General features: G+C 34.7%; 1 protein-coding gene and 2 long non-coding RNA genes across 5 annotated transcripts; 2 read left to right on the forward strand and 1 right to left on the reverse strand.

The window, feature by feature from the left end:
• The first annotated feature begins 4,208 nt into the window (after positions 1-4,208).
• Positions 4,209-5,339, forward strand: LOC142535014 (uncharacterized). Of its 2 annotated transcripts, none has more exons than XR_012817310.1 (3): positions 4,209-4,404; positions 4,480-4,528; positions 4,918-5,339. It is a non-coding gene; the product is annotated as an uncharacterized LOC142535014 (long non-coding RNA). The 2 variants fall into 2 exon arrangements; XR_012817311.1 differs by having other exon boundaries at positions 4,210-4,379.
• Positions 5,340-5,584: 245 nt separating this feature from the next.
• On the reverse strand, positions 5,585-5,902 carry LOC142535012 (type III polyketide synthase B-like). Its single transcript, XM_075641660.1, has one exon. It carries the CDS (start codon positions 5,900-5,902, stop codon positions 5,585-5,587), a length of 318 nt encoding a protein of 105 aa, XP_075497775.1.
• A 5,138-nt stretch (positions 5,903-11,040) lies between these two features.
• On the forward strand, positions 11,041-12,019 carry LOC142535015 (uncharacterized). Of its 2 annotated transcripts, none has more exons than XR_012817312.1 (3): positions 11,041-11,171; positions 11,247-11,295; positions 11,675-12,019. It is a non-coding gene; the product is annotated as an uncharacterized LOC142535015 (long non-coding RNA). The 2 variants fall into 2 exon arrangements; XR_012817313.1 differs by having other exon boundaries at positions 11,041-11,146; positions 11,675-12,018.
• Positions 12,020-12,573: the final 554 nt, after the last annotated feature.

Consider the following 12,573-nt stretch of genomic DNA (forward strand, 5'->3'; position numbering starts at 1 on the left):
AAGAGCGAAATCAAGTATCTGAAACCCCATAATAGGTACTTTGTATGTCAAAATAAGTATTTACTTTTATTCCATGATAATTGAGAAACAATATTTTTTTAAAAATTATATTTTAAATGGAAAAGACACATGTAATGTTTGTGAATAAATAATATTTATTTAAAATATAAAGGGTAAAAATGTAAATTTTGTCTTATAAGGATTAAAACTAAAAGTATATATTTTTCAGGTACTGATTCCTAAAAAATATATCTAGGTGCTGAATCTTAATTGAATATTGGCGGATGCATTTTTCTTAAATTTACTGTATTATTATCATCATTATTATTATTATTATTATAAAATGAAGATTCTGAAGATGGGACCCTACAGAATTTCAGGGATATACTATGCTCATTTAGTGATGTTTAATTTAATTGACTTTGTCGGTGGAACATGTCTTTATTTATAAAGAAAATTATATATAATTTTGGAAAGGGTATTAAAAATATTTTTTAAGAGACTTGAAACCTTAGTTTATATGGAAAAAATTTATGTGAGACGGTGTCACTGGTCGTATTTTGTTAGACGAATCTCTTATTTGGGTCATCCATCAAAAATTATTACTTTTTATGCTAAGAGTATTACTTTTTATTGTGAATATCGGTAGGGTTGACCCATTTCATAGATAAAGATTCGTGAAACCGTCTCACAAGAGATATACTCTAGCTATATATTATAGCCCATTTTTTGTTTTTTCTTTTTTTTTCCCCATATTAGCAACGTATGATAAGCACGCTGTTATAAATTATTTGGTGTTTACCAAAATAATGATAAATTAGATTGAAATTCAAAAAAATAATAATGCAAAAAACAAATTAAATTAAAGTTGAAAAACCCTATATAATTAATTACAAAATTTAGGTTATTTTTCACTACACAGTAAATAGATTATGATGGACCTCTATGACCTTAGACTGCATGGGTAGGTCGCTGGCGGGAGTATAAACAGAGTAAAATTATATATCTCAATTGTTATCAAAAAGTAGGAATGCACCTCAAATTCATCTAATTGACCCACATAAGGCATATTTCTGACGAGCCAAACTCATAATAATTTAATTAAAAATTAATTTGAGCGAAACAAAGATTTGTTGCCCAAGAGAGCAATTGGATGATCTAAGTGTATAAGGCCAAATTCCCATAGTAATTTTTATCAGAAATAAGATTTAATTGGAAAATATCCTTCGACAGACGTGAATTTCATGAAATAAATTATCGTAGAGCAATTTATTATTATGAACCAATAGACTAGTTATTCCTTTTGGACCTTGCAGTCACTTGAGTCAAGTTAGTTCCCAAAGAAAGACCTGCTAAAGTATGAAGGAATAAATGTTCCAGGTGGGATTTAGGATAAATAACATATAAGCACAAAGTCATTGAGCTGATCCTTAATATCCCTAATATTATTGATACCCAAAAAATTCTGGAAATATGATAGCAACGGAAATTATCCAATTTATGATGTTGAGGGCAACAAATATTCAAAACTGAATTAAATGCTTGGCCCATGAGGACGAGTGTTGAAGTGCTCATTGATTTTGTTTGTTTTTTTTATTAGTTGAGTTTTATAAGCTTAAACAAATCCACTCAACATATATATCGTAAGGAGCAAATATCAGTCATAGAGTAGAATTATATCACCCTATGTGCGGCGACGGTGCAGTGCTCGGCAGATTAGCCATTGGCGAGGAGCATGTTCACTAGATGATCACCCGGAGAGTAGTGGTCTATGTCACGCCTCGAGACCGGAGTTAGTTGACACCGGCGTTATTCAACAATCACATAATTGCTAAACAACAAGCCTCGTAGTACAGTATACACCAAAACCAGTTTATATATCATAAATACCATAAAAATGGAATCGTCTTTACAATAGTACATCTGAAACGATAAAAATCTGCGGAAGCGTTTATATGGATTAGAAACTAACAATAACATATTTTTAATTAAAATTCTTCATGCGTCCACTATCAGTCCAAGAACTGGTGTCCGATTCTTCTTTCTCTATTTCTTTTCTGATTTATCTGGGGAGGATAGAATAAGGGGTGAGTATTTTGGGAAATACTCAGCAAACGGGGGAAACATCGAGCACAATAAAAACAACATGCATAGATTTCGAACATAAAACATGAGTTGCATACGTACTTCATAACATATGCATAACTTTTATCAGCCACTGGATTTATCTAACTTTCTATGGTTTACTGACGTCAGTCCCTAATTTTACTCATCTAAGGGGGCGAGGCTGTATAGCGGTTATATCCCCCATCGCGTAAGGGTACGTCATGGTTGGGATTCCCACCCATATACAGTCGACTCCTCACAGTGCTTAAAACCGAATGACACAACACAAGATGAAGTAGGGAAAGAATTGTACTCGACCGAAGTTTTTATAAAAAAAACCAAAATCACATATGCATAACCGAAAGTTTAAGATTTAAAAACAGCCCACTTACCTTATACTGGAAGAACACATGAAGAACTCAGAAACCATAGAAGAATCATGCAACCAACCCCTCGAAAACGCAGCAGCACATCTACCGAAAAATCAGCCGTCTTGAAAAATTCACTGCGCCTTATTTCACCGTTGGATCGGACTCAAAATTTTACAGTACGTTCACAAGTACGTTAAATATATTATGAACGGTGGAGATCGGGTTTGGAAGTCGTTTAGGCCTGTTCATACAGAAAAAGATTCGTGAAACCGTCTCACAAGAGATATACTCTAGCTATATATTATAGCCCATTTTTTTTTTTCTTTTTTTTTCCCCATATTAGCAACGTATGATAAGCACGTGTGTTATAAATTATTTGGTGTTTACCAAAATAATGATAAATTAGATTGATAATTCAAAAAAAAAATAATGCAAAAAACAAATTAAATTAAAGTTGAAAAACCCTATATATAATTAATTACAAAATTTAGGTTATTTTTCACTACACAGTAAATAGATTATGATGGACCTCTATGACCTTATCAATATACTTGTAATAATATCAAAACCATGATATACAAAAAAAATAAATTTGAAAAACACTATTTATAATTAAAAAATTAAGGTAATTTTAGTAATTACAAAATAGATAGATCATGATGGACCTCTATGACCTTGTTCTAAAAAATAGAACATAGATAAAGATGTATACACTATATTTAATGAAAATAGATTATTTTACAGTTAAAGTAAATTTTTTTTAACAGTGGAACATGTTTTATTATACATGATACCGTATGGACATTAGGCCCAAACCACATTTGGGACCCCTAGCCCATCTCTAACCAAGGTGGAAGGCCCAACACGAGCCCATGTATTCTCATATAAATACCAGGTTCGGGTGTCTAACTCATGGATTCATTATATTGTTTTTCAGCAGCACCCTTAGCTGCTCTCCACTTATATCCTCAGTCTCTGACTTGAGCGTCGGAAGGGCTACGCTAGGACATCCTCCTGGCCTCCTTCTAACGTTCTTATTCGTGATTTCAGGCTCGGGATAATTTTGAAACATGCGTCTGGACTAATGACACTTGCTGGAATCGGACTCTAAATTTTCCGTGAGTATCAATACAATAGAAGTATGAACGGTCAATTGAGTGTATTCACTACTCGTGAGATGTGATAATCAATGATATATTTTATAATATTGATAAATCAGTGTATATGAATAACAAAATGACTTATATTGAGAAATTAAGTCAAACATTGAATAACTCAAATATGATAATCATCTTTACATCATCTTTCGCACCGAGCAGTCTTGTTTTAAATAAAGTCATCTATACATCATCTTTCGCATCAAACAATCTTATTTTAAATAAATAAGGATGATTTTTGTTTTAAAATAATATAATATGAATGCAAATAATCCTGGTTCAAAATATATATCATGTGGTCCAACTACAACTATTATGTACTTTTTTTGGCGAGTGAATTGGGTCAAAAGGTCCTCCAAAACAATCTGCTATTTGCTTCTTCTTTCTACACTAATTATATCTCATCAACCAATTTAAAGCTATTATTAATATTTGTAGGTGAGTCCACAATGCCAGCCTGCATCGGTGCCTACAGAATTTGTTCACTTTCATGCATGCACTTTCCATCTAGTCTCTCTCCCTCTTTATTGCCTTTTCTATCTACATAAATTTATATATTTAAAAAATCAAATTTATAAATATATCTTCTATAAATAGGGTTCTTGTATCTCATTCAACAATAAAATTCCAATAAATAAAACTCAATATTTGAATAAAGTTTCTGGTTTCAATGGCTGTTTCCAAAGCTCTTATTTCCTTAATCCTTTTATGCTTTGTTCTTTTCCATCAAGTTCAATCACAAGGGGTAACTAACTCATGATGCCATTTTTGTATGATTCAGTTTCTTGATAAGTTCATGTCTTTAACTTATAGGTAATATTATTATCGTTGCAATCTTCTTGCAGAGCACTAGCAATATTGGAGGTGTAGCAAGTTCCAACATTCCAAGAATAAGTAATATATCATTCTCTTCTCTCTTACCTCTTGCCCGGAAATAACAGTTTCATCTCGTGTCGTGGTCGTGCGGTCTTGGACTTGCAAGTACATTATATGTAGACAGTTTTCTATTAAACTAAGGTTCAAAATTTTCTAGTAGAGCCTGAGTAATGGTAGACTCGGTTCACGTTTCGCTATATTTGGGCTGGTGCTGCAAGTGAGTTGAGCTGCTAAGCCAAAATTCAATATATATGATATTGGTTAAGAGTCCGAGTACAAGTCGAGCACGAGTAGCAACTCTAGCATGATAACTATGGCGTGTGTGCAGATTTTAGATAAGTGGGAAGCCCCTGATCGTGACATTCTTCTTTGCTCTCTTCATACATCTAACTATGGTGTGTGTGCAGATTGTGGTGAAGCTTGTGCAGCTCGGTGCAAACTATCGAAAAGGCCAAATCTGTGTCGAAGAATATGTGGGACGTGCTGCTTCCGGTGCAACCGCGTGCCACCGGGGACTTGTGGAAATTTTGCAGCCTGCCCTTGCTACGCTAGTCTCACTACTCGGAACAACAAACGCAAATGCCCATAAATTACAATAGGAATCTGTTTATTTCTTTCTTTTCTCCGGCAGAGTCCATTTATCAGCTGGCATAAATGGATTCTTGAATAACAGTATGATTTAAAGATCTGTACAAGTATTCTTGTGCTTAGCTACCTTCGTCCTGTCTCTATTTTCGGTTGCTTGTGGAGGCCTCTTAATTATGTTTTTTTAAATTATGTTTGGCACTTGAAATACTGTTTGGTGCAGTAATAATTCTCTTCCTGTTAATCTTGCCTAGTTCTTATTTTTAAATTCTAATGGGAAGGGCAAGATTCTACTCTATTAGAGACCCTGATTAAATCTAGCAACTTGTAAGTAATTTAAAATAGTTCACAAGAAAATATACTGGTTTACAAAGAGCTAAAACATAACACTTGCTAATACATTTAATATGAAACATAACAAGTATGAAACTACATACATATCACCCCATTTCTTGTTTCCTTGCAGCAGATTTCAAACTTTTACACAGCTCACACAGTGAGATTTTTTGTAAGAATCCCCTCAAATGTGATTCCAGGGCCAAAAGCCAAGATCAATCCCCATTTGTCAGCCCCATTTTCTTCTTCTTTCTTGACATTTTTGGCCTCTTCTAACATATACTCCAGCACATAGACAATTGTATTGCTACTAGCATTTCCATAATCTGCCAGAGCCCTTCTACTGGAATTCAGTTTGTCTGGAAAAAGCTCCAACTTCTTCTCCAACCGATTTAAAATCGCCGGTCCTCCTGGGTGAACTGCCCAAAACAATTTGTTGTAGTCTTTTTCAGAAAATCCAGCAAATCCCATCAGTTCTGATGCGCTCAAAAAACGCGCATTCATAAAAATACCTTGAAACGATTATCACGTACCAATTTCTTCGATAAAACGAATCAGACCGCTTCAGAAAGATAATGTGTATCAAAGAAAAAGGGGGAGATGACCTCCGCCAGAGGCGAAGCCACTCCGACACTCAAGTCAGTATAGTATTTGAGAGAAAATATAAGACTGTGTAAACTAATTGTACATGAAAGCGTATCTTGATTATGGGTTAGGAGCCCTTTATTTATAGGTGTTGAGTCTTAGATGGTAATGAATTTGTAATAGATTGGTAACTAGATTTGTGCATATCCATATAATATTTTGTAATATCTCTAAAAATATAATTAATGATATGATAAGATTTTACCATATCATCAATATTATCCCCGCAGAAAAGTGAGACGAGTGAAATGATTGAGGAACGTTTATATGAATGAAATTATTTAGAGTATTCAAGATAATATTCTAATTGCATGTAATAATGTCCTTTGAGCGTTTGTTGGGAGTGTGCTTTCTGATGCGAGCCAAATTAAGCGGCCAATGTAGTCATCTGATATTGAATAGATAGTCAAATGATTTTTCCTCTCGAGTCGCTAGAGAGTCAAAAGAGCCAATAGTGGCTATATTCCTCAATAAGAAGTCAGGTCAAGATGTCGAGACCAGCATAATAAGAAGTTCGAGATATATCGACTGCTGAAAGTCGAGCTCAGATGAAGAGCCATAAAGAATATCCTACTAATAACCGAGCTAAAATGATGAGCTATAAATAAGATCCTGTTGAAAACCGAGCTCAAATGAAGAGCTATAGATAAGATCTTCCTGAAAATCGAGCTCAAATAAAGAGCTATAGATCAAGTTCTGCTAAAAACCGAGCTCAAATAAAGAGCCATAGATCAAGGTCTCTAAAAACCGAGCTCAAATAAAGAGCTATAGATAAGATCTTCTTGAAAATCGAGCTCAAATAAAGAGCTATAGATAATATCCTGCTGAATACTGAGCTCAAATAAAGAGCTATAGATAATAGTCTGCTCAAAATCGAGCTTAAATAAAGAGCTATAGATAAGATCATGCTGAAAATCGAGCTCAAATAAAGAGCTATAGATAATAGTCTGCTGAAAACCAAGCTCAAATAAAGAGCTACATATAATAGTCTGCTGAAAATCGAGCTCAAATAAAGAGCAATTAAGAATCAAATTAAAGTTGTCGAGTGCGAGATCTAGCTTATATGTTTTCTAAGCCGAGTTGGATTTCCTGACTGACGAACACGAGGTTAGACTTGTATATTTGCCAAGAAGAGTTCGGCTTACTGAGTGCCGAGCGCGAGGTCGGACTTGTATATTTGCCGAGCAGAGTTGGGCTTACTGAGGTGCCGAGCAAAGTCGGGCTTACTGAGGTTGCGTCAAGGTTAAAAGTATTCTTTCTGTTTACGATCCATGTCTTGTATCCTATGTTTCTCGATCATCGAGTAGGACCTGGCTATGTTGTCGCAAAGTGCCCACTAGTAAAAATGACATAAGTTGAGTCCAAGCCGGCGTGTAGCAAAATATAATACGCTCTGAATTCTGCACCAAAACATAAAACCAAGACACAAGGAATCCAAAATAATAATAATTTGAATGTATATCTTGGCATCTAAAATTTATCAAAAACTATAACGATTCGAGTAATGATCAAATCCCAAATAATTCGATTTAAGTGTGGGCCATGAGTTTTGACTACCTAACATAGTAAGTTTTGAATTATGATAATATAATGTCCGTAGAACTGTGAACTCTCTTTCACACTAATCATGGGAGAAAATTCAACTACATGTTTGAATGATTCCTATTTCCTAAGACTGCATGGTAGGTCGCTGGCGGGAGTATAAACAGAGTAAAATTATATATCTCAATTGTTATCAAAAAGTAGGAATGCACCTCTTAAATTCATCTAATTGACCCACATAAGGCATATTTCTGACGAGCCAAACTCTTAATAATTTAATTAAAAATTAATTTGAGCGAAACAAAGATTTGTTGCCCAAGAGAGCAATTGGATGATCTAAGTGTATAAGGCCAAATTCCCATAGTAATTTTTATCAGAAATAAGATTTAATTGGAAAATATCCTTCGACAGACGTGAATTTCATGAAATAAATTATCGTAGAGCAATTTAATTATGAACCAATAGACTAGTTATTCCTTTGTGGACCTTGCAGTCACTTGAGTCAAGTTAGTTCCCAAAGAAAGACCTGCTAAAGTATGAAGGAATAAATGTTCCAGGTGGGATTTAGGATAAATAACATATAAGCACAAAGTCATTGAGCTGATCCTTAATATCCCTAATATTATTGATACCCAAAAAATTCTGGAAATATGATAGCAACGGAAATTATCCAATTTATGATGTTGAGGGCAACAAATATTCAAAACTGAATTAAATGCTTGGCCCATGAGGACGAGTGTTGAAGTGCTCATTGATTTTGTTTTTTTTATTAGTTGAGTTTTATAAGCTTAAACAAATCCACTCAACATATATATCGTAAGGAGCAAATCAGTCATAGAGTAGAATTATATCACCCTATGTGCGGCGACGGTGCAGTGCTCGGCAGATTAGCCATTGGCGAGGAGCATGTTCACTATGATCACCCGGAGAGTAGTGGTCTATGTCACGCCCGAGACCGGAGTTAGTTGACACCACGTTATTCAACAATCACATAATTGCTAAACAACAAGCCTCGTAGTACAGTATACACCAAAACCAGTTTATATATCATAAATACCATAAAAATGGAATCGTCTTTACAATAGTACATCTGAAACGATAAAAATCTGCGGAAGCGTTTATATCTTGGATTAGAAACTAACAATAACATTTTTAATTAAAATTCTTCATGCGTCCACTATCAGTCCAAGAACTGGTGTCCGATTTCTCTATTTCTTCTTCTGATTTATCTGGGGAGGATAGAATAAGGGGTGAGTATTTTGGGAAATACTCAGCAAACGGGGGAAACATCGAGCACAATAAAAACAACATGCATAGATTTCGAACATAAAACATGAGTTGCATACGTACTTCATAACATATGCATAACTTTTATCAGCCACTGTGATTTATCTAACTTTCTATGGTTTACTGACGTCAGTCCCTAATTTTTACTCTCTAAGGGGGCGAGGCGTATAGCGGTTATATCCCCCATCGCGTAAGGGTACGTCATGGTTGGGATTCCCACCCATATACAGTCGACTCCTCACAGTGCTTAAAACCGAATGACACAACACAAGATGAGTAGGGAAAGAATTGTACTCGACCGAAGTTTTTATAAAAAAACCAAAAATCACATATGCATAACCGAAAGTTTAAGATTTAAAAACAGCCCACTTACCTTATACTGGAAGAACACATGAAGAACTCAGAAACCATAGAAGAATCATGCAACCAACCCCTCGAAAACGCAGCAGCACATCTACCGAAAAATCAGTCGTCTTGAAAAATTCACTGCGCCTTATTTCACCGTTGGATCGGACTCAAAATTTACAGTACGTTCACAAGTACGTTAAATATATTATGAACGGTGGAGATCGGGTTTGGAAGTCGTTTAGGCCTGTTCATACAGAAAAGATTCGTGAAACCGTCTCACAAGAGATATACTCTAGCTATATATTATAGCCCATTTTTTGTTTTTCTTTTTTTTTTCCCCATATTAGCAACGTATGATAAGCACGCGTGTTATAATATTTGGTGTTTACCAAAATAATGATAAATTAGATTGATAATTCAAAAAAAAAATAATGCAAAAAACAAATTAAATTAAAGTTGAAAAACCCTATATATAATTAATTACAAAATTTAGGTTATTTTTCACTACACAGTAAATAGATTATGATGGACCTCTATGACCTTATCAATAACTTGTAATAATATCAAAACCATGATATACAAAAAAAATAAATTTGAAAAACACTATTTATAATTAAAAAAATTAAGGTAATTTTAGTAATTACAAAATAGATAGATCATGATGGACCTCTATGACCTTGTTCTAAAAATAGAACATAGATAAAGATGTATACACTATATTTAATGAAATAGATTATTTTACAGTTAAAGTAAATTTTTTTAACAGTGGAACATGATTTTATTATACATGATACCGTATGGACATTAGGCCCAAACCACATTTGGGACCCCTAGCCCATCTCTAACCAAGGTGGAAGGCCCAAACGAGCCCATGTATTCTCATATAAATACCAGGTTCGGGTGTCTAACTCATGGATTCATTATATTGTTTTTCAGCAGCACCCTTAGCTGCTCTCCACTTATATCCTCAGTCTCTGACTTGAGTCGGAAGGGCTACGCTAGGACATCCTCCTGGCCTCCTTCTAACGTTCTTATTCGTGATTTCAGGCTCGGGATAATTTTGAAACATGCGTCTGGACTAATGACACTTGCTGGAATCGGACTCTAAATTTTCCGTGAGTATCAATACAATAGAAGTATGAACGGTCAATTGAGTGTATTCACTTACTCGTGAGATGTGATAATCAATGATATATTTTATAATATTGATAAATCAGTGTATATGAATAACAAAATGACTTATATTGAGAAATTAAGTCAAACATTGAATAACTCAAATATGATAATCATCTTTACATCATCTTTCGCACCGAGCAGTCTTGTTTAAATAAAGTCATCTATACATCATCTTTCGCATCAAACAATCTTTTTAAATAAATAAGGATGATTTTTGTTTTAAAATAATATAATATGAATGCAAATAATCCTGGTTCAAAATATATATCATGTGGTCCAACTACAACTATATGTACTTTTTTTGGCGAGTGAATTGGGTCAAAAGGTCCTCCAAAACAATCTGCTATTTGCTTCTTCTTTCTACCTAATTATATCTCATCAACCAATTTAAAGCTATTATTAATATTTGTAGGTGAGTCCACAATGCCAGCCTGCATCGGTGCCTACAGAATTTGTTCACTTTCATGCATGCACTTTCCATCTAGTCTCTCTCCCTCTTTATTGCCTTTTCTATCTACATAAATTTATATTTTAAAAAATCAAATTTATAAATATATCTTCTATAAATAGGGTTCTTGTATCTCATTCAACAATAAAATTCCAATAATAAAACTCAATATTTGAATAAAGTTTCTGGTTTCAATGGCTGTTTCCAAAGCTCTTATTTCCTTAATCCTTTTATGCTTTGTTCTTTTCCATCAAGTTCAATCACAAGGGGTAACTAACTCATGATGCCATTTTTGTATGATTCAGTTTCTTGATAAGTTCATGTCTTTAACTTATAGGTAATATTATTATCGTTGCAATCTTCTTGCAGAGCACTAGCAATATTGGAGGTGTAGCAAGTTCCAACATTCCAAGAATAAGTATATATCATTCTCTTCTCTCTTACCTCTTGCCCGGAAATAACAGTTTCATCTCGTGTCGTGGTCGTGCGGTCTTGGACTTGCAAGTACATTTATGTAGACAGTTTTCTATTAAACTAAGGTTCAAAATTTTCTAGTAGCCTGAGTAATGGTAGACTCGGTTCACGTTTCGCTATTTTGGGCTGGTGCTGCAAGTGAGTTGAGCTGCTAAGCCAAAATTCAATATATATGATATGGTTAAGAGTCCGAGTACAAGTCGAGCACGAGTAGCAACTCTAGCATGATAACTATGGCGTGTGTGCAGATTTTAGATAAGTGGGAAGCCCTGATCGTGACATTCTTCTTTGCTCTCTTCATACATCAACTATGGTGTGTGCAGATTGTGGTGAAGCTTGTGCAGCTCGGTGCAAACTATCGAAAAGGCCAAATCTGTGTCGAAGAATATGTGGGACGTGCTGCTTCCGGTGCAACCGCGTGCCACCGGGGACTTGTGGAAATTTTGCAGCCTGCCCTTGCTACGCTAGTCTCACTACTCGGAACAACAAACGCAAATGCCCATAAATTACAATAGGAATCTGTTTATTTCTTTCTTTTCTCCGGCAGAGTCCATTTATCAGCTGGCATAAATGGATTCTTGAATAACAGTATGATTTAAAGATCTGTACAAGTATTCTTGTGCTAGCTACCTTCGTCCTGTCTCTTTTTCGGTTGCTTGTGGAGGCCTCTTAATTATGTTTTTTTAAATTATGTTTGGCACTTGAAATACTGTTGGTGTGCAGAATAATTCTCTTCCTGTTAATCTTGCCTAGTTCTTATTTTAAATTCTAATGGGAAGGGCAAGATTCTACTCTATTAGAGACCCTGATTAAATCTAGCAACTTGTAAGTAATTTAAAATAGTTCACAAGAAAATATACTGGCTTTACAAAGAGCTAAAACATAACACTTGCTAATACATTTAATAATAGAAAACATAACAAGTATGAAACTACATACATATCACCCCATTTCTTGTTTCCTTGCAGCAGATTTCAAACTTTTACACAGCTCACACAGTGAGATTTTTTGTAAGAATCCCCTCAAATGTGATTCCAGGGCCAAAAGCCAAGATCAATCCCATTTGTCAGCCCCATTTTTCTTCTTCTTCTTGACATTTTTGGCCTCTTCTAACATATACTCCAGCACATAGACAATTGTATTGCTACTAGCATTTCCATAATCTGCCAGAGCCCTTCTACTGGAATTCAGTTTGTCTGGAAAAAAGCTCCAACTTCTTCTC

This window comes from Primulina tabacum, unplaced genomic scaffold, assembly GCF_025594145.1.
Source record: "Primulina tabacum isolate GXHZ01 unplaced genomic scaffold, ASM2559414v2 Contig791, whole genome shotgun sequence".
In the NCBI taxonomy this organism is placed as follows: Eukaryota; Viridiplantae; Streptophyta; class Magnoliopsida; order Lamiales; family Gesneriaceae; genus Primulina; species Primulina tabacum.